The 22,440-nt window shown below is 48.3% G+C and overlaps 1 protein-coding gene across 13 annotated transcripts in view; it reads left to right on the top strand.

Moving 5' to 3' along the window:
- Positions 1-22,440, top strand: part of CSMD2 (CUB and Sushi multiple domains 2) — a 675,146-nt gene that overhangs the window by 358,688 nt on the left and 294,018 nt on the right. For 12 of the 13 annotated variants that reach the window (XM_030823365.1, XM_030823367.1, XM_030823370.1 and 9 more), the window contains 2 exons: positions 7,073-7,176; positions 10,796-10,908. The exons of the other annotated variant lie outside the window; for it this stretch is intronic. In XM_030823365.1, coding sequence (XP_030679225.1) covers positions 7,073-7,176; positions 10,796-10,908 — 217 coding nt within the window. The remainder of the gene's footprint in view (positions 1-7,072; positions 7,177-10,795; positions 10,909-22,440) is intronic. 13 annotated transcript variants of the gene reach the window in all.

The raw sequence follows: 22,440 nt of genomic DNA, 5'->3' as shown, positions 1-22,440 counted from the left end.
TCATTGCCCAGAGCTCTGTCACATAGCCATCTTTAGCTCCGAGGTTGGCAAGATACATACATTGCCACACTCCCAATAAAGTTGGGGTTCTGTTAGGGAGAAATAAATGGAGGAAGGGACATTAAGTAACCCACTATCCGTGGTGTTCACAGCATCCCAAATTATGAACTAGATTAAAACAGAGCTGTTTCGGTTTAAGCAGAGGCTTCCCTCCTCTGGCTTTTCTTCCACACTTGTGGGTTGGCCCTGGAGTACCTTTATGGAACCCTGGGGTACCCGGGAGCCCGGTTTGAAAACCATTGCTCTAGGGAAGCCATCAGCAAACTTTTTCTGTAAAAAGCTAGACAATAAATATTTTAGGCTTTAAAGTCCATGTAAGGTCTCTGTTGCATATTCTTTTTTTTTTTTTTTTTGAGATGGAGTCTCGCTCTGTCGCCCAGGCTGGAGTGCAGTGGCACTGCAAGCTCCACCTCCTGGGTTCACGCCATTCTCCTGCCTCAGCCTCTCCGAGTAGCTGGGACTACAGGCGCCCGCCACCACGCCTGGCTAATTTTTTTGTATTTTTAGTAGAGACGGGGTTTCACCGTGTCTCGATCTCCTGACCTCGTGATCCGCCCGCCTCGGCCCCCCAAAGTGCTGGGATTACAAGCATGAGCCACTGTGCCCGGCCTGCATATTCTTCTATGTTGTATGTAGGTTTTGTTTTTTCACTCACTGAAAGTGTAAAAAATCATTCTTAACACTAAAGGCCACAGGTCCACATATAAAAATAGGCTATAGGACAGATTTGGTCTGAGAGCTAGTTTTCCAACCCCTGCTGTAGGAGATAGGGAGGCGCTAAGGGCATTCAGTACAGAGTGAAGGATGGGCAGCAGAGACAGACAGCCCAGTTAGGAGAGTGTTGTAGCAAAGCAGTCCTTAAACTAAACAGCCTCAGTCTACATGTCCCGGGACTCTAGCTTCCCACAAAACTCCCCTGAGCTGGCAGGTCCTCTGCAGCCTTGTGCAGGCATTGGGCACAGGCTGGCAGCACCCAGAGTCCTGTCTTTTGGCTGATCCTGGACAGCACGTGGCAAGGGGAGAATGTTCTCCAGGGCCTCCAGTGGGTGTCCTCCAGGGTCCCACTCCATCCCCCATGATTCTCAGGACAAGGTGGCTGTGACACCCCCTAATTTCTCCTCATGCTCTTGGACCCTGCATCAGCCTCCCACTGGTCTCTCTGCCTCCAGTCCTCCCTTCACACTGAATTATAGCTTCCCATTGACTTGACCATGAAGTCCAGACTGCCTGCTCTGGCTGCGGGTAAAATCACCTGCAGACTCAGCCAGGCTCTTCTTCCTGTCCCACTCTCCTTGGCCCTTCACTGCTCACAATGTAGCCTGGGCTGAGCCCACACACACCCTTCTCCATCCCGCCAGGCCCAGACCCACCTCCTCCATGGACCCCCTTCCATCTCTCTCCTCTTTGCACTCCTCCAGCACTCACCATCGGCACCATGTCCGTGGCATTTAGATTCTGCTCTAAATTGTCAGGCAAGCAAGATAACTTATGGGAAGCAGCTAGCTCTGGGCTTGGCACATGGCAGGTGCTCAGCAATTATGTCCTAGATGATGGGTTTGTTTATTCATTTATCTAATGGGTTTAAATTGGGTGTCTGAGCTGTATACAAATGTGCCTCTTTGATCATGCCTATTTCATGTGCTGCCATTTCTCCTGCCTCCAAAGGGCGCTTTGTGAGCTTGATTGATCTGCATGTTAGTTAATGAGTCATTATAGGAGCCTGTCTTTAAATAAAGGCCAAAGCAGAGAAGGAAAAAAAGAAAAGAAAAAAAGAGAGTGCTGGTACATTATGCACTAGAGGCTCATCCTGAAACTGCAGCATTGTGTATGTTGAACAGTCTTCTTGTGTAATTAGCTCCTGCATCAGGGTCGGCACTCTGAAATGTGGTTCACATCCATGGCAGCTCTAACCAGTGATGTAAATCATCTTATAGCTCTGGGTTCTGGCCTTCAAAGCAATATTTTCCATTATAGGCATAATAATCATACACTCCCTTTTTGGAGGTGGCTGGGTGAGCAGTGTCCTCTGCCCCAGGGCTGGCTGGAAGGGGCTGATATGATGAGAATATGCAGCCAGGCCCCTCAGTCCCTGCAGAGCCCAGGCCCTTCCTCCAGCAGAAGACACTACCTGCCTTGTGGTGTTTTATATGCAGCAGCTGTTTCCTGACCCCCTGCTGGGACCCAGAAAAAAGAATTCAAGGAAAGTGTGAGAGAAAACAGAGGCTGAAGTCATGCTTCCTACCTTGTGGGCCTGTGACCTTGTTGGAACACCATGAGGCAGTAGAGCAGAGTGACAAAGAGCCTGGCCTCTGACTGCCTGGTGGGAGTCCCAGCTCTACCACTTACCTGTGTGACCCCAGGCAAGTTGCCTAAATTCTGTGCCTAGCCCGTCCCATTTGTGAAATGGAGGTACTCAAAGTAGCTATTGTGCTGTATTGGGGGAACCCACCCCTAATATTTCAACGTCAGTTCTTCCTGTTTTCCATATGTGTTGGCTGGCTGAGAAATAAAGAGAAAGAGTACAAAGAGAGGAATTTTACAGCTGGGCCTCCGGGGATGACATCACATATCAGTAGGACTGTGATGCCCACCTGAACCTTAAAGCCAGCAAGTTTTATTAAGGATTTCAAAAGGGGAGGGGATACAGGAACAGGGAGCAGGTCACAAGATCACATGCTTCAAAGGGCAAAAAGGAGAGCAAAGATCACATGCTTCTGAGGAAACAGGACAAGGGCAAATTCAGAACTACTGATAAGGATCTATGTTCAGCTGTGCAGGTATTGTCTTGATAAACATCTTAAACAACAGAAAACAGAGTTCGAGAGCAGAGAACCCTTCTGACCTCAAATTTACCAGGGTGGGGTTTTTTCCCCACCCTAATAAGCCTGAGGGTACTGCAGGAGACCAGGGCTTATTTCAGTCCTTATCTCAACCGCATAAGACAGACACTCCCAGAGTGGCTGTTTATAGAGCTCCCCCCAGAAATGCATTCCTTTCCCAGGGTCTTAATTATTAATATTCCTTGTTAGGAAAAGAATTTAGCAGTATCTTCCCTACTTGCACATCCATTTATAGGCTCTCTGCAAGAAGAAGAATAAGGCTGTATTCTGCCCGACCCCGCAGGCAGACAACCTTATGGTTGTCTTCCCTTGTTCCCTGAAAATTGCTGTTATTCTGTTCTTTTTCAAGGTGCACTGATTTCATATTGTTCAAACACACATGTTTTACAATCAATTTGTACAGTTAACACAATAGCGGTCCTGAGGTGACGTACATTCTCTGCTTACAAAGATAACAGGATTAAGAGATTAAAGTAAAGACAGGCATAAGAAATTATAAAAGTATTAATTTTGGGAACTGATAAATGTCCATATTAAAATGAAATCTTCACAATTTACATTCAGAGATTGAAGTAAAGACAGGCGTAAGAAATTATACAAGTATTATTTGGGAACCGATATATGTCCATATTAAAATGAAATCTTCACAATTTATGTTCCTCTGCCGTGGCTCCAGCTGGTCCCTCCATTCAGGGTCCCTGACTTCCCGCAACAGTGCTGCGTTTCTCATGAGTCGATACGTGTAAAGTGTTCGGAACAGAATTGAGCACATTTTGGTATCAGCTCTTGGAGTGATGAAGTCTCATAAGAGAAGATGATCACAGACTATGACTGTCTTGAAGAATTTCCTAGACCAGGGATCAGCAATCTACAGCCTACAGGCCAAATACAGCTCTTTGCTTGTTTTGTAAATAAAGTTTTATTGGAGCACAGCCACACCCATTCATGTACACGTTGTGTATGGCTATGTTCATGCTACATCAATAGAGCTGAATATCTGTGACACGGATCACATGACACACAAAGGGGGAAATATTTACTGTCTGTCCCTTTACAGAAAAAGTTTGCCAACCTTTGTTCTAGATGGTAACCACTGTGAGGGGTCTGAGAGCCTAGCAATCCATCCATGCTAGAGAAGCAGGAAAGGTTTGGAAAATGTTCTCCCAGTCTACATTTTGTCAGCCCCTGGCATGGGCCTGGCCCACCGACAGGAACTGGTACAGAGGCAGTGAGGCCTGACCCCTGCCCTCCAGGAGTTCATGGTGTAGTGGAGGAATAAGTGAACAGACCCATCACAGTCCAGCAGGTAAGTGCTAAAACAGACGAGAGGAAGGGGCTGAGCAGGGGCTGCTCCCCTTGTCAAGGTTAATCAGAGAGAACTGAGACAAGTCAGGCTCACGGATGAGGAGAAATATGCTAGGGCAGTGATAGGGAGAGGGAAGAACCTGTGTAAGTCAGGGTCATGGATAGGCTGCCCTGGTGTGAATGCCCAGGACTTCAAGTGGCCACACAGGCTGTGCAGTGGAGGGCAGTCAGCAGGGAGCAGCTGCAGAGATGCCCTCCTTGTGTTTCATGCTAGGAAATGAGACTCCAGGAAATGTTCTGTAAACCAGGAGTGTGGAATGTGAGAGAGAGGTAGGAGATCCCAGCCTGATGAAATGATCCCATGATGATGCCATTAGCCAACAGGGAACATTCTGGATTGGAAACCCAGAAGAGCCAAGGAATCCTCACTTACTATTGACAAATCCCATCTCCTCTTTAATAACTTGCTCCAAACACTGATTGCTACAGGCTCACATCCCACCTCACCTAGACCTTGCTGCAGGCTCACATCCCGCCTCACCTATACCTTGCTACAGGCTCACATCCCGCCTCACCTAGACCTTGCTGCAGGCCCACATCCCACCTCACCTAGAACTTCCTACAGGTCCACATCCCACCTCACCTAGACCTTGCTACGAATTGGGCTCCTGGCTTTCAACTCTCCCTCAATGCTCCTGCTCCTAGAACAAAAATCTCATGTCATGCCTTTACTGCCAACCCTTCCATAACTCCCCATTGACTTAAGACAAAGCCCAAAATTCTTAGCATTACCAGCAGCCTCTCATAATCTGACTCCTCCTATTTCTCTCCTATCACCACCCTCCACCACCCCCTCATTTAAACAACTACTCAGTAGTTAGACCTCTCTGGACAAGTCATCTTGTTCCACACCCCTGCCCTTCCCTCTGCCTGGGTTGCTTTCCCTTCCATATCCATTGGTTGAACTCCAGTTCATCTTCCAAACTCAGCCTGGGTCTCATTTCCTCCAAGAAGCCTCCTTTAACCTTTCTCCCAGTCAAAAGCAATTCCTTCCTTCCTCTTCTGTGTCTATCTGTAGACCCACTGACGTGCTCACAGATACTATTATCCAGAGATGCATCTTTCTGTGACTTAGGCCACTGCAGAGGGGCCCTGCGTAGACACTACCCAGGCTTATGAATGAGGGAAGTGTCAGTTTGCCTCTGGTGTACCTGAGAAAGCACCTTGGGGTAAGGCTCTGCAGGGTCCCTGGCAGGATGTGGGTGCTGGACTGTTTGGTTTGGATGGAGGAAACCTGCAGAAGGCGTCAGCCACAACTAGGAAAAAATATCCACGGAAATTATATACTCCTCGAGTTGTAGAAAAGAAAGCAAAGGAGCAACTTCAGTCTCCCTGTTGAGGGAATGAAGATCATCATCAGATTGAAACAGACAAAAAGAGATACAGATTAGACATCAGAAGTGGGTGCCTGTGTGTGTCCTGTCCTTATGAATGGCACCATCCCCCACCCAAACAATTGCACAAGCCAGAAACCTGCAACTTATCCTAGATCTTTCCCTCCCCTCAGCGCCACATGCATCCTGTCGCAAAGCCCTAAATATCACTAGGACCTTCCCTCTTCTCCGTCCACACTGCTACTCTTCCATCGTTCACCTGCACTACCACAAAAGCCTGCAACCGTCCTCACCACCAGCCTCACTCCTGCCGATCAGTTCCACACATACTGCCACACTGACATTTTCTCAAACACTTATGTGTCCCTGTCACCCACTATTTAAAACTCTACTGCTCCTCCCCTGGGATAAATTCTAATTTTGGAAGGTAGAGGTATGAGACCTTTTGAACCAAGCTCCAGGGAAACTTTTCAAATTCCAGACCTTCCCAAGTCACCTTCTTGCACTGCAGGCCCAGTCACATTACCCCCCAGAGCCAGGCAGCTAGCAGGTATGTTCAGTTTGTAGATCTGCCAGCAACAGACATTGAATAATTTGTTCTGGAATGTTTTATCACTGCCATAGCTCAGGCCCTGTGCACCTGACTCCTTCCCAGAGCATCCCCCTCCCTCCCTCTCCAAGCATCCCCCTTTGGCCTGATGGGGTCGTCAGTAGCCTTTAGAATTTCCTGAGACACCCCCATCTCCAGTAGCGCCTGCTCCTGACTCCAGCAGGGTGAGCCTAGGGTCTTCTTCGCTCCCACAGCCCCCTGTAGCATCCATCCCACCCCAGTGCTGTGGTTATCAGTTTGCATTTCTATCTCCCCTTCTTACCGAGGGCAGGGACCATGTCGTGCTCACTGTGGAAACCCACCGCCCAGCCTGCCGTATGGGGAGTGCTTAGTAAATATTTGTGGAAGGCAGGATTAAAACAAGAGGGAGGAATCTTGTTGAAATCTCTTTCTGAGAACATTCATTTATTCAACAAATAAACAAAAAGGATGGAGAAAAGCAGGCAGAGGAGAAGATGAGAGAAACTTCTGCAGGTCCCTGGGGGCAAGAGAGCTGAGATTCCACATGTGGCCTGAAAAATTGCCAACAAGCCCCTGGGGATTTCTATGCATTAAGGCATGAAGAAAGAGTCTAATCATCTCGCTGTCAGCCAGATGTGCCCGGTTGCTGTGAGAGCCACCAGAATTAGCCAGATGTGCCACGAACATCTTCAGAAACATCAGGGGGCCCTGGAGACGGCATGGCCTGGGGAGAAATAGTTCACACTCATTAAAGTGGGACAGAAATGGTCAGTTTGTTTAGGATGGTGTCACCAGTGACTCTGAGCATTGGGACATAACACAGAAAATCCTTCCTCCCCTCAAGGCTTTGGAAGGCTTCCTCACAGCCCCTGCCTGCTTCTAACCCTGTGTTCCCTCCCCAGGTGATCAAGCTCGCCTTTGAGGAGTTTGATTTGGAGAGGGGCTATGACACCCTGACGGTCGGTGATGGTGGTCAGGATGGGGACCAGAAGACAGTTCTCTACATGTAAGTGCAGTGGGGCGTGTTGTTTGGAAGGTGGGACGGTGGCTGTGGTTGGCGGGGTGGGGTTTGTGGAGTCCTGCCTGGTCCCTAGACCATACTACAGCAAAGACAGTGTCCTGCAATATTCCTAGTTTCAGCAATAATCCCTCCACCAAGGGGAAAAGAGCACTGGGCACCTTCTCACTGAATTCATATGAAATGTGAACAGAATGAGCAGTCTGTTAGCGGGCAGGGGACATGGAGGTTTTGTGGATGAACCTGGAGCCTTCCACTGGCTGGGTGCTTCCATGCAGACCCTGATTCTGCCACCCTGACAGTTTTTACTCCAGGCCACATCCAGCCATGGCAGCCTGACCTCAGACGGAGATAATGGAAATGAGTTGCTAACCTTTCTGCATGCTCAGAACTCCCTGGGAAATGGATGGTTTCAGAGAATCAGGACCATATAGACATAGCGGCCACAATTCCTGCGCCAAAAAAGACCAGTGTGACGTGTTCTAGACAAGGGAGAGGAGAATATCAAGCTGTCATGGGATTCTACTATGTTGAGTCTGTGCTCTTGGGGGCCATTTAGCTTCTCTTTTACCCACCACCAATAGCCTGACTTGAAAACCAGGAAAAAGGCCAAGCGTGGTGGTGCATTGATGTAATCCCAGCACTTTGGGAGGCCAAGGCGGACAGATTGCCTGAGTTCAGGAGGTCGAAACCAGCCTGGGCAACATGGTGAAAACCCATTTCTACAAAAAATACAAAAATTAGCTGGATGTGGTGGTGCATGCCTGTATAGTCCCAGCTACTCAGGAGGCTGAGGCAGGAGGGATAGCTTGAGCCTGGGAGGTTGAGGCTGCAGTGAGCTGAGAGCATGCCACTGCACTCTAGCCTGGGTGACAGAGTGAGATCCTGTCTAAAAAAGGAAAAAAAAAAGTCAGGAAATGCTTCTGTTCAGGATATGTGGCTTAGCTTCAGAGACAAACACCCTGACCACATCCATCTCCCTTCCAGGAAGGAGGTGGAGAGTCACCAACATTAAACACCTACCATGCTCCCAGGCACTGGGATGGAAACTTTTGCATCAATTATCTCGCTTAAGCCCTGGTGTTATTATTCTCTTTTAACCGATGGGGAGACTGAGACCCAAAGGTTTCAGAAAAGGTTGATAGCAGAACCAGCACTCAAGTTCATGTCTTTTGATTTCAGCCAAGGACAACGTCCCATGCCACACTCCTTCCCAGCAAGGCTAGCTCCAGGATATCTCCTTCTGGTTCTAATGCTGAATGAGAAATGGCCATTTAGTAACAGCTGGCTTGTCCAGAGACTGTTCTTTTCTGGGTGTTTTTCGCAACTTCCCTACACCTACCTGGAGATGATGCTATACAGGCAGTTACATGACTCATCCTATCCGATGGTACCCACTGAATCAGGTGACATGTCTGGGACTTGGGATTTCTCCAGACAAAGGAGTGGAACGTGAGCCCACAGGGCATTCTCCTCCATGCATAATTCGCTGTATTAGTGAGGGTTCTCCAGAGAAACAGAACAATAGGAGATAGAGATAGATAGATAGATGACAGATAGATAGTAAATAGATGATAGATAGACAATTGATTGATAGGTGATAGATGATACACAGATAGGTGATAAATAGATGATAGATGATTGATAGATGATAGATAGATAGACAGACAGACAGACAGACAGACAAATAGCAAATAGATAGACAGATAATTTGTTGTAAGGAATTGTCTCATGTGATTTTGGGAGACTGACAGGTCCCAAGATCTTCCAGGTGAGTTAAGAAGCTAGAGACCCAGGATAGTCAATAATGTAGTCACAGTTCAAATGCCAGTAGGTTCAAGATCCAGGAAGAGCTGATGTTACAGTTCAAGTTCAAAAGCCAGAAACAAGCTGATGTCTCAGTTTAAAGCCAATTGGACAGGAGGAATTCTCTTATTCAGAGGAGGGTCCATCTTTTTGTTCTGTTTGGCCCTTCAACTGATTGGATGAGGTCCACCCACTTTGGAGAGGGCAGTCTGCTTTACTCAGTCTGTCGATTTCAGTGTTCATCTCATTCAAACGTACTCTCACAGAAACACCCAGAATAATGTTTGACCAAATAGCTGGGTACCCTGTGGCCTAGTCAAGTTGACACATAAAATTCACCATCACACTTACCTCTCCCCCTCACTTGGTGCATCCCTGTCACTCATTTTCTGCCCTAGTTTACTGACCCATATGGTGCCTCAGCTCTTTGTGCCCAAAAGACTAGGATCCTAGCTCTCTTTCCTCCCACAATCCCAATGTGCTTTGACATAGAGACAACCTTAGAATAGCAGAGCTTTTGAAAGGGCTATTGAGGATCATACCATACAATCCCCTCATTTAACATAGAGTGAAAAAGCACAGAGAGGCTGAACCACTTGCCCAAGGTCCCACAGCAAATGAATGGTAGACTCAGAGCCTGGTGTTGTAATTGGGTCAAACAGAGGAAAAGCAGGGGTCCCAGCCTTTTCCCTTGTTCATCAGCACCACAGAGTCAGGAGCCAGCACTGGCCTGGCCACAATCCTTACTCAGCTTGTCAGAGCCCAGGCTCAGGGACATCACACACACCAGGCTGTTGGATCCCATGTGCTCTATCCCAGCTCCACTTCCATATCCCCCATGGTACGACAACCTCTCTGCAGCTGACTCGACAGCCTCCCAAGCTCTGAGACCCTGGGTGAAGCAGAGAATAGGACTCATTTGTTCAGTTGCCCACTCCACAACCCTCTGCCTCCATCTGTGCTGATAATTTGTCTGATCTCAACAAAAGAATGAAGTTGGATTTCTTCTGGAAATCCCAGCCTGCACAGGGGACTCCTGGCTCTGCCACTGTATCAGGTTGACCTTGGGGAAGCCACTGCCCATTCTGCACTTCCATATTCTCATCTGTACTATGGGCTGACAACCCCTACCTTCCTGGCAACAGGGCCATTAAATGAGATAATGGGTAGGAAATTGATAAGCACAGTATCTTACATGGGTAGGTGCTTGGGGTTGGGATTCTGAATTGAATCTCCCCCACCCCCACACCCATGCTTAAACCCTCTTCTTCAATAAGAATGTGGCCCTCAGATGATGACTGTACTCTAAGCCTTGTTCCTTATCCTGGAATGGAAGGAGATGTCTCATTGAAAGAATGGCTTGGGTTCCACCTGGGGAAATGGGTTTCTGGGAGGGGAAATCCACATAAAGACAGCAAGGAGGTCGGGGTGGGGGCAGTCTTTTCTGCAATACAGGTCACACAAGAGATCAAAAGTTGCAAGAATACGGACACCCCCTTGATTGGATTTGGCTCCAACTATCCCTGTCCCTGAGCAAGTAAGGACACAGATCTCCCTTGTGAGCCCAGGGGTCAGGGCTAGGGAGCCAAAGTTGAGATTCAACCCATGAGATTCTACCCATGGCCAAGTGGAAGACAGGATGAGTCTTCCCAGCACATGGAGAGCATGCTGCTGGGCTCCAATGTGAGAAACACAGTGGGGCCTGGATCCTGGATAGTCCTTTAAATATCGTCAGTCAGGCAATCATTCTATTCGGGTGTCGCAGTGGAGAGCACACCTCTAAATATCTCTCTCCTGCCAGCCTGACAGGTACATCGGTCCCGGATCTCATTGTCAGCACCAATCATCAAATGTGGCTCCTCTTCCAGACTGATGGCAGTGGCAGCTCCCTGGGATTCAAGGCTTCTTATGAAGGTAACTGCTTTTGGCAAAAGCCAGATGAACTGTGTCCTGGGAGTTGGAGACTTGGGGTCTGGATTTGGAGTCAGAATTTTTTTTTTTTTTTTTTTTTTTGAAGATCTCACTGTGTTGCCCAGACTGGAGTGCCATGGCACGATCTCAGCTCACTACAACCTCCACCTCCCGGGTTTAAATGATTCTCCTGCCTCAGCCTCCCGAGTAGCTGGGACTACAGGCACACACCAACATGCCCGGCTAATTTTTGTATTTTTAGTAGAGACGGGGTCTCACCATGTTGGCCAAGCTGATCTCGAACTCCTGACCTCAAATGACCCACCTGCCTCAGCCTCCCAACGTGCTGGGATTACAGGCGTGAGCCACTGCGCCCGGCCATGGGATCCTGGTGCTCCCCTGCACTAGCTTCCTCCCCCTTAGGCATGTTATTCCACTTCTCTGAGCCCCAGCCGCCTCTTTGTTCTGAGGGCCTTCTGGTTGTTTTGAGGATTATCTGGGATAAAACACTTAAAATGCTAGGCACCCAGCATCAGATGCACACCTCAGTTCCATCCCCAATTCATACCTGGTTCATGTAGACTTTTAAGAGGCCTCGCTTATTTTTAAAATCTTTAGAGAGGACAATAGCTTCCCAAGCTACCCTATTTGGTTGCATGTGATGAGTGAGTGACTCTGTGCATAGGGCTAGGAACAGATAAACACCACTGTTGGTGGCCTGAGAAAGATGCAGACAAGAGTCTTCATCTCTTGCCTAGAATAGGCATTAAGGGAACTGCAAACCCTGGGGCCCAGGAGATACCCTCAACATCACCCTTCTGAGACTTCCAAACCCCCTTTGGCCGAGAACAGCTAATGCCAATCCCTACTGTTAAGCGCCTCTTAGGCACCAGATGCTAGACCAGCGCAAGGGGGACAGACACATCAAGTCTAGGCGTCATCTCAAGGGACTTGTGCTCTAGTGGTGAGATGGAGAGGAAAGCAATGAAGTGGCGTGCAAAAGAGCTGCCTGGACAGTGCCAGTGGGAGCACAGAGAAGGGAGCAGACATCTTTTCAGGAACGTCTGAAAGGGGATCAGGAAAGGGCTTTGTCACAAAAGTGAGCCTAAAGTCCTCAAAATGACTAGGTGGCTACTAGGGAGACAGGGGCCCAGGGAGCAGGAAGAAGGTGTCCCTTCAGTGTGTGGCTCACACACCATACCCCCAGTGTACCATAGGTTCTTCCTGCTCCAGGACCTGTACTCTGTTTCGAAACTGGGTACAGGTACCCAGGAGGTGTATTCGTATTCTTGGGCTGGCTGGCTTCACACAGTGGACATTTATTCTCTCACATTCTGGAGCCTGGAAGTCTGACATCAAGGCTCAGCAGGGCCATGCCCCCACTCTGGGTAGAATCCTCCCCTGCATCTTCCTAGCTTCTGGTGGTGGCTGTGAGTCCTGGCTGTTCCTTGGCTGTAGCTGCATCACTCCAGTCTGCCTTTGTCATCACACACCTTCCTGTGTGTCTCTCTATCCTCTTCTTATAAGGACACCAGCATATTAGACTAAGGGCCCTCCCTACTCCAGTATGGCCTCATCTTAACTTGATTACATTTGCAGCAACTCTGTTTCCAAATAAGATCACATTTATAAGTACTAGAAGTCCGAGCTTCAGCACGTCTTTTTGGGGAACACAGTTCACCCCATAACAGGAGGCTAGCCCGTACTGCACTAACACTGTCATACAATGATGTCTCCTGGGGTAAAGATGACAGCTATACTGAGATTTTTTAAGAATAGGAGGCCATGTGTCTAGGGAAGGCAGAACAACAGACAGAAAATACTTGTGGGGTGACAGACTCTGAGTGCAGATCCTGGTTCTGTCACTTTCTAGCTCCATGGCAGGTCATGGAACCTTTCTCAAGATCTGTTTCTTCATCTGTGAAACAGAGATAATAATACAACCTAGGTCATGAGGGTCCTGTGAAGATGGTTAGATTAAGAAGTGTGAACATAAGAAATGTTGCAAATTGCAAAGCAATTAGTGAGTAACTAATGAGCCAGTACACAGGTAGTTCAATGAGTGGGCTGTTCTGGTGCATAAAGTTACACATAAGCAGCTGTGGGGCTATGAGAGGAGCACCAGACAAATCTATCAGGAGACCTTGATTCAGGTCCAAGCCCTGTCCCTCACTACTTTGAAAAGGGGAATGGAGATGGATGCAGACTTTCTAAGTTTTCCCCCATTTCACAAATTCTATGGATGTTCAGCAGTGAATGTTCCCAAAAGCAGGGAGAAATGATTCCATGTCATCCTCATGTCCTTAATCTGTCCATATTTTGCCAATGGTTTGAATAAGATGTAAACAGCATGAACTTGAAAGGGATGACAATACCAGTCAGCAACCAGAGTGCAGAAAGATCTGGGTGAGGTAGAGCTGTTGACTAAATTAGTAGGATAAGATAAAGTGGGAATAAATATCAAGTCATGATTTAAGACTTAAAAAACAATTAGCTACTGGAATTTATCCCAGGAAGTTAGTTGTGCCTTATCCTGCCCTGAGCAGGCACCAGAGAATTGAGCTTAGATGTGGGACCTCAGCTTGGGATAGATAAGGAGGGGATTTAAGACAATTCCTGTAAGAAATGTTGATGGCCCCCGAATGTTTATTCGGGGGAGGAAGTGGACTTGGGAGATTTGAGAGCTGTGTCCAGATATTTGAAGGGCTTTCATGTGGGAGAGAGGAATTAGATGCATTTGGTGTGATTTTGTTGGAAAAGAAAGGGACATACCAGTTGTTGAAAGCCTGCTATGTGCCAGAGCTTTATGTTCATTATCTCAGGATTTTCACAGTGTCCTGCAAAGACCTGGGGTACCCTCCGGGGACCTCCATGGTGGGATAGGGCATGCCCAGGATGGAGGGTTCTGACCACCCTTCCTCTGTTTCTTCTCCTTTCTTCTCTTTTGCTCTTTGTAAGCCTTCTTTTAAGAGAGGATTCATAGCTAACCACTGATTTGAAAGACATTACTTCCTCTCATTCATTGCTTCCAATGATACAATGGCTGCTATTTTATAGATGAAGAATCTGAGACTCAGAGGAGTGAAGTAATCTGCCTGAGGTCACACACAAGTGTGGAAAGTAGCAGAGCTGGGATTTGAGCCCATGTCTCCCTGGCTTCAGAAGCCCATGGATTTTCCCCTTGCACCAGAAGTCTCCCAAGGTTACATAATTTCAATTCCTTATAAAATCTTTATAGAAGCCAAAGCTTTGCCCCAGTCAAATAGACCAAGTATCATGAGCCTGGATTCCATGTCACCGGAGGTTGGGGAGTTTGTTCACAAGTTCATTTGTCCATTTCACTCAGCCAGTATTGGGTAAGCTTTTGTTATGTGCCCAATATTTTGCTGGGTGCTGTGATTATAATAGCTAGCAGCCTGGATGTGGTATAAAGCATACGCTATGTGAATGCTGCTCATGGACTAGGTGTCAGCAGGACTTCTTGGAGCCGTGACAAATTAGGAAGGAGAGTCTGGGTGTTTAGAGACATGGCAAACTCACAGGGACTACGTCAGGTTCTCTGCACAGAGGCAATGCATTCTAGAAAATAGCACAGACTCTGAAATTGCACCAGACCTAGGAAATCCCAGTGTGGTCCCAGCTGTGTAACCTTGAGTCTTGTGGTCTCTCTGAGCCTCAGTTCGCCAACTTGTACAATGGAAATAATAATGCCGATCTGAGAGCATTGTTATGAGAGTGAAATGAGATCTCAAAGCTCCTTGCACATTGCCTGGCATAGAGATGGTGCCTGCCCCTGGGGGTGTCACCAAAGTTTCTCTCCAGCCAAACCTTCCACATTTCCTGTCCTCCAGGCCAGGCACTTGGATCTGCCTCCAGGTGCTCTGATAGGCCCTGGGTTTAGGTCCCTGCCTTACACCAGCACTCCCCACCTAGGGCCCTCCCTCCCCAGACTGGCAGAGAAATGAGGTGGCTTTGTAAGGCCTCAGTGCAGGGCGTGGAGCCAGAAGTGGCAGGAGGCAGAATCAGGCTCGCGGGAGCCTGGAGGCCTCACAGTGTGTTGGAACCTGGCCCAGTGAAAACTCAAGGAGCTAAATTGGGTGGGCCACTTTTTTGTTTTTGTCCCTTCCACCTTTGACTTTTTATTTGAAGGGTGAAGCCCATCATTCTCACACCCTCCTGGTGAGGAGCCCCCTCTACTATAAATAGGTGGTGGGTTGAGTCCCCGGCTCCCCAATGTGACTCCCTATCCTTGTCCATCTTGCTCCTTGGGCTCCTCTCACCTCTACCTCCTGGTTTCCTTTTACCTCTCTGGCTGCTCCTTCACAGCTCCTCCATGGCTCCCCACTGCCCCTCAGAGTCTATCCTCAGCCTTCGGTCCTCTTTCTAGAACCTTCTGCAGTCGATCACGTGTACTTCCATGGTTTCAGCCTCAACCCAAACTCTGGTGGCTTCCACATCTGTTCTCCACTTGCATTTCAGTCCTCCTGTTACACATTTTGCTATGGCTTCCCTCTCAGCTGTCTCAAACCCACCCACCTGTATAGTCTGCTGACAACAAAATGCCCTGGGTTAGGGAGTCACATGGGGGAGCCGGGGACTCAACCCACCCACCTTTTTATAGTAGAGGGGGCTCCTCCCCAGGAGGGTGTGAGAATGATGGGCTTTGCCCCTCAAATAAAAAGTCAAAGGTGGAAGGACAAAAACAAAAAAGACTGGGTGGTTTACATTTGCAACAATTCTGTTTTCAAATAAGATCACATTTATAGGTACCAGAGTCAGAACTTCAACACGTTGTTTTGGGGGACACAGTTCACCCCATAACAGAAGACCGGCCCATCTTTCCTACACTAACACTGTCATACCACAATGTCCCCTGGGTTAAAGATAACAGTTGTACTGTTTTAAGAATAGGAGGCCATGTGTCTAGAGAAGGCAGAACAGCACCCCATTTTCTCCCAGTTCTAGAGGCTAGAAGTTCAAGGTTAAGGATTTGGCCAATTTGGTTTCTGATGAGGGCTTTCTTCCTGGCTTGCAGACAGCTACCTTCTTCTCACCATGGCCTTGCATGGGGTTTCCTGGGTGCATACACACACAGGAGAGAGAGAGAGAGAGAGAGAGACAGAGACAGAGACAGAGAGAATGAATGAGAGAATGAGCCTTATGGTGTTTCTTCTTAGACATCCATCCTCTCGGATCGGGGCCCTGCCCTTATGACCTCATTTAACCTTAATTACTTCCTTAGAGGCCCCATCTTCAAATACAGTCACACTAGGGGCTAAGAGCCTCAATACAGGAATTTGGGGGAGTTGGGGGAACACACAAGTTCAGTCCGTAACACCATCCAAAACCAAGCTCGCCATCTCTGCCCCCACGCCCATGACCTGCACCTGTGTACCCCATCTTCACGAACAGCACCACCATCCATCTCATCCCTAGGCCTCATCTCTGCCTCCTCCTTTTCCCTCTCCCCACCTCTGACTCCATTCCCAGATTCTGTCAGTTTTCCGCGTCCCACTTCTCTTTCACTGCTGAGCTGAGTCCCTCCCTCATCACCTCTCACTTGAATAGCAGCAGAGTCTTCCCAACCAGCATCACTGGCTCTAGTCCTCTCGCTCCCATCTACCCATCTGCCACATGGAGCAGTGATCTTCCCAGAATCCAAATCTGGCACAGTTCTCTCCTAGTTAAAAAAAAAAAAAAAAAAATGACAACTTCTCATTGATTTTAGGATAAAGTATAACGTTTTCTTTTCTTTTTTTTTTTTTTTTTTTTTTTTTTTTTTGAGACAGAGTCTTGCTCTGTCACCCGGGCTGGAGTGCGGTGGCACGATCTCAGCTCACTGCAAACTCCGCCTCCCAGTTTCCTGCCATTCTCCTGCCTCAGCCTCCCGAGTAGCTGGGACTACAGGCGCCCGCCACCGTGCCCGGCTAATTTTTTTGTATTTTTTAGTAGAGACGGGGTTTCACCGTGTTAGCCAGGATGGTCTCGATCTCCTGACCTTGTGATCCACCCGCCTCAGCCTCCCAAAGTGCTGGGATTACAGGCGTGAGCCACCGTGCCTGGCCAAAATATAACGTTTTCTATATGACATCCAAAGTTCTCCATAATAATAATTCCACCAAGTTCTGGTTTCTATGAATCCATTCAAGACAAAAATCTCTGCAGTCCTTTAGAGCCTAATTCAGTGCCTGGCACAGGACACATGCTCAGAAAAGCTTGCAGAATTAAATTGTAATGAGGATCTACTTAGTCACAATCAGGTACCCTCCTCAGCACGCTCTCAATTCCCTTTTGGTCCACTTTACCACCATCCTAGTGCACAGATGCCAAGAGCCCACGCATTCTCTATTGTCCCCGTAGGATTTGGGGTTGGGCAAACCCAACTTATAATCAGGATCTTCCTTTGACTCCCAGTGTGCCAGTCTCTCCTCATCAATGAGACTGAATTTCCTAACCTGTGAAGAGGGGCTGATGAATGGTTATCTTTCCAGGGTCTCATGAGGACTCAGTATAGTCAAGCACCCAGCATAGGGCCCGGCATTTAGTAAATGCTCAGTTGGAAGCTTACTCCCTTCTCTGCTCTCCAAGGCCTGCAGCTCTTCTTCCAACCTACATCATTGCCCGAAGCTTCAGAATTACCTCTGCCTCCATTTTAGCCCTCCTGTTACTCCAGCTCCTGGGGAGTTCCACACAGGATAGACACCTCGACTCAGGAATGAGCAGGGGTTGGTGGGGGGTAGCTGTGGTGCAGGTTTCTCATAGGATGGCATAAGGCATCCAAGGGCAGAGACCTCCCATATCCATCATTTCCACCCATCCCTTAGGCACATCTGGCTGCATCATCATCGTCAATACCCACTGTATCCCAATTTGAGCAGAGAGATACAACCTTAGGGGCAGGCAGGTGGCACTCCAGTATCATCCTTTCTTCCTCATTGAAAGCATGAGCCTGGTGGGGAAATTGGGGCATTTGCTTCCCAGAAATCCCTCCAGTTCTGCTTGTCACAATCCCAGGTCGGGGGGTGGGGGAGGGGACTCCTGATCTGTCAATATCTGAGCACTCTGAGCCAGTCTCCCTCCATGGGGGCGACCAGCTGTGGGAAATGCATTCATAGTTGCAATTTCTTTGCTTCCCAGTAGAACAAGAAATATTTAAGGAACAGGCAATTAGCACTTACCAGAAACATTATAAAATTACATACAATTTGCTAACAAGTTTTAGCATCAATCTGGAAGTCTCCTTGCTTCCTTGCTGGAGTCTGGAATCTGGCAGCTTAATGCTGAGTCTGGGAGGCTGGCCCAGGGGCGGAAGAAGCTGGGACCTGGACCCTGCAGACATGAAGGAGCAGGGCAGTAGAGATTACGCACAGGGGGTGCCCAACAGTCCAGGGCACTCACGTTAGAAATGAGCTCATCTGTTTGTTCAAGGCCCTATGATGTGTTGCAGACAGTGTTTAGGACACTGAGGCTACAAGGACAGCAAGACAATCTCTGCCTTCACCTAATTCGTAGTCCATTTTCAGTAGCATAGAACAAGTGCTAGAAGACAGGGAAATACAAAGGAAGGGCAGTGAATCTTGCTCGAGGGCATCAGGGGAGTCTGCCTGGAGGAGGTGACGTCTGAAACTGAGACTTGTTTGCAGGATGGAAAAGAGTTTGTCAGACATCCTTGAGAGAGGAAACAGGTGGGCTTAGAAAGCTGACATGCAGATAAGGTTGAGGCTAAAACCTCAGTAAAAATAAAGTCTGAGAGCAAGTTGGGGAGAAGAGGGCCAAGACTTGCTCTCTGCAGGCAGTGCCACATCCCCTTCTTCAGAACTTCACTCCAGTGGTGGGCACTGCTAAGCCCCCGGAAGAGGTGGTTTTAGAAGCAGATTTCAAAGGAGGCCAAGGGCAGCCGAGCAGCATCACGGACCACCCCCTCTAGGATACCACCTTTCCTCTTGTCAGATGCCAAGCACATGGCTATTTTCAGCCTCTCGTCTGTTATTTTCAGTACGCCTCTACTTCTTGTCTTTTCCCCATAAACTGGAAGGCCCAAACATTCCAACTTTGGCCAAGAATATCACTAACACGTTCCTAAGATGCTCGCTGAGTTTCCATGATACCTCTAAAGGTTTTCCAGGCACTGGGAGCCAAAGTTGAGCTAGATACAAGCAGCAGCTGCCTCTTCTCAAAAAGTCCCAGTGGGATCCAGCCTGTTCTAGCCCCTGGAGGCTGGGCTGGCAAACAGCAGAGGATGCTGCCGCATTAAAATTTGGCAGGAAGTGATTTGTCAGTGAGATGTACCCTCTAAATACACAGCTTTTGCAAACGGTAAGCTTTAGTTTGGGGCTAATGCAGACAGCTTGGAGGCTACCTCAATGTCCTTTGTTTCCAGCCTCCTTTGGCTGGTGACAAACCCATGACAGTGTTATGGAGGAAGGAGATGGGGAGGGAAGAATGTCACCCACTTCATCCAGCCATACCTCCATTCCACTTGTGGCAATCGTGTGTAGAAAAACACATCAGTCCCCATAGGTGCACATATAGATGGGTCTCTCACCTCTTGGTGCCCTTCGCATAATCAGAAGTAGAAAAGCAGAGTGGGGTGTGGTTCTGAGGCAATCCAGGTGGTCTGGACATGCCCACAGGGTGTTCCTAATGCACCGAAGATGTCCTGGTCACTCACTAGGAGTTTGTGCTGATTCAGCAACGGGTCTGAGCACTCAGTATGCATAAGGCACTGGGCTTGGTTCTGGAGATACAAAGAGTGGAAGGGATGTGACCCCTGGCTCTGAGGGAGCTGACAACCCACAGGATGGAGCTTAAATGACTTATTACTCATCCAGCCAAGGCCTTCAGGGTCTCCCTCCAACCATCTCTCTGGCCTCTTCTCTCTTCATCGCTTGAGCTTCCCACTACGCTGAGCTTCTAGCCCTTCTCTAGACTCTACGCTCTTGTCCTCCATTTCTCCTTTCCTGCTGCTTTCCTTCCATCCTCTCCTCCATCCTCCCCCATCATGCCTCAAAAGTTTACTGAATCCCCTCTCTGTGCCTTGCACTTCACTAGAAAGGCTGGGATATAGACATTTCAAAAAACATTGGCTCGGTCCTCAAGGAACTTACCAATTAACAGTGGGAAACACATGCCCAAAATTGCAGCACCCGTTGCTATAACAACAGAAATGTCCAAGGGGGCTGGGAGGGAGACAGAAAGAGCTCCTAAGGCTGCCTGGGCGATTCGAAAGAAGGTCGCACATGGGAACGCACTTGCACCAACACTGAAAGATGATTCTTGGCAGGTGCCACGTTAGAGCCATGCGAGGGGTGGCTGGGCTCTGCAAACAGCAGCGACAATAACACTGAGGAAATATGGCCAGTCACTGGTTACACACTGCATGCTGGACATTTTGACAATTATCTTGTGTACAGAAGCTCATTTAATCCTCACAACAACCTTGTTATTATTGCCATTTCCATTTTACAGATGACAAAACTAAGGCTCAGAGAAAATGAGTCACATGCCCAAGGTCTGTTCCTTAGTATCAGAGCCAGGATTTAGATCCTGGGCTTTGTGATCCCAGAGCTCTTGCCACTGCACTATTCCACCTCCCTACAGATCACTCATTGCTGTGCCGTGTAAATCTCAAGGTCGCTGATGGCCAAACAGCAGGCTGGGGTGAGAGGGGTAGGCAAGGGTCCTGCCATGCTGAGGAGTTAGCATTTTAGTCTGTGGATTTGGGGAAACTGTAAAAGATCAATGAGCAGGGGATGGTAATCATCGTATTTTTATTTCTGAGTGATCTTGTGCTCCTTTGTAGAGTGTGAAATAGAAGGAAGAGCCAGGGGAACCATAGGCTGCTGCTGGCACCCAGATGAGGAGTTGCAAGGGCTGAACTCAGGCAGGGAGAGACGGGGTGGAGAGCAGAGGGTTCTGGGTATGTGGGAGGAGGAGTCAACAGGAGGGGACTAAGGAGAGCTGAGGGAGAAGGACGGGGCAATCCAGGCTGACTCCCAGATTTGAACAACCTCTAAGAAACGTCCAGTGCTCCCAGCCAGAGGCCTGAGCTGCCCCTTCTGCTATCACCCAAGTCATGTGATCAGGTCTACATCCTCTCCATTGCCCTCGTCGTTGGTATTGGAATTATCTCCATACCCACCTGACTCTGAGTTCTCCAGGGGCAGGGGCCGTGGGGCAGGCAACGCTATACCTTTAGTGCTTAGTGTGGCATTTGGCACGGTTTCCATGCAAAATGTTTGCTAAGCTCAGAGTATTCTGTGTGTTCCAGGGACTGTGCTAAGTGCCGGGTACACAGTGATCAAAAATACATAATGGATGCCTGCCTTCATGGGGCTTACATTCTAGGGGGTGGGAGTGAGGGGGGCTGGGTGGTGAATCATCTTGTGCCCAATGCCCAACCAGAGCTCCAGAAGAACAAATTTTCAGCCTTTTATTGGCTGATATGCCCCCAATGTCTAGAACAGTAACCAATAAAAGACTTGTTGAATGAACAGATGGGTAGTTACAAGGGGCATCATTGCTATAAAGCGAAAGAATGTGGTGCCAAAATGGGAGGATTGCTTGAGCCCAGGAGTTCGAGGCTGCAGTAAGCTGTGATAGCACCACTGCACTCCAGTCTGGACAGCCACAGAGCAAGACGCTGTCTCAAAAGAAAAAATAAAAAGAATGGGGTGCAAAGAAAGAAAAGTAAAAGGGAAACGTCAAAGATCTAAGATGTGTGGTCAAGGAAAATGTCTTGGAGGAGGTAACATTTTAAACCAAAGTCTGTTAATGCAAGGCGTTAGTCATGCCAAAGGAAGAGAAGAGGAAGCTCAGGCTAGGGGAACAATGAGTTAGTGAAGGAGCCAGTGAAGCCTCCCAGCCTCATGTGAAAGGGAGCAAATCCTCGTCTTCCTCCAAGCGGTGCCTCCCCTCTTGGAGCACATCAAATAGTCAGTGAATTTATAGAACCACATGATACAGTCCCTTCTGTGCAGACATTTTCACAAAAGACGATTCCAATTTGGTATTAGAAATGGAAAAACCTGGGGAGAAGAGTGAGATTGATCACAGATGATGGGGATAAAACAGCCAAGAAAGGGGAAGCAAATATGCTGAGTGCCAGAGCTCAGTCATGATGGACTTCTGAGGCATCTTAGAAGCAATCATCTCATGATTTCCAGTTTGCCTTTGGTAGGCAAAAGGAGAGAGACAGGAGACATACTCATAAAACGGAATTATGTTAAACCAGATAACAGGAAATTGCATGTGTGATTTTTCTGCAAGTCAAAATCCATTTATCTGTTTGCAATTCTGGGTCCTGACGTCAGACTTGGTCAGCACCTGACCAGAAGTACCAAAATCAAACACCTTTCAGGCAGGGCAGTAGAGCACAGGGAGCCCTTTGCAGGAAGGCAGGGGCCTTGGTCCCTGTGTTTCCAGCGGGAGTTGACTCTGAGCTTGGAGAGAAGGCTTAGGCCGGGACAGGAGGTGTCAAAGGGACAGAAGCCAGCCAGCAGCCCCCTCTGCCTTCCTGGAAAGAGCTCCCAAACT

Source organism: Nomascus leucogenys, chromosome 12, assembly GCF_006542625.1.
Source record: "Nomascus leucogenys isolate Asia chromosome 12, Asia_NLE_v1, whole genome shotgun sequence".
NCBI classification, from domain to species: domain Eukaryota; kingdom Metazoa; phylum Chordata; class Mammalia; order Primates; family Hylobatidae; genus Nomascus; species Nomascus leucogenys.
The sequence above is the reverse complement of the archived record's forward strand: the minus strand, read 5'-3'. Positions and strand labels throughout refer to the sequence as shown.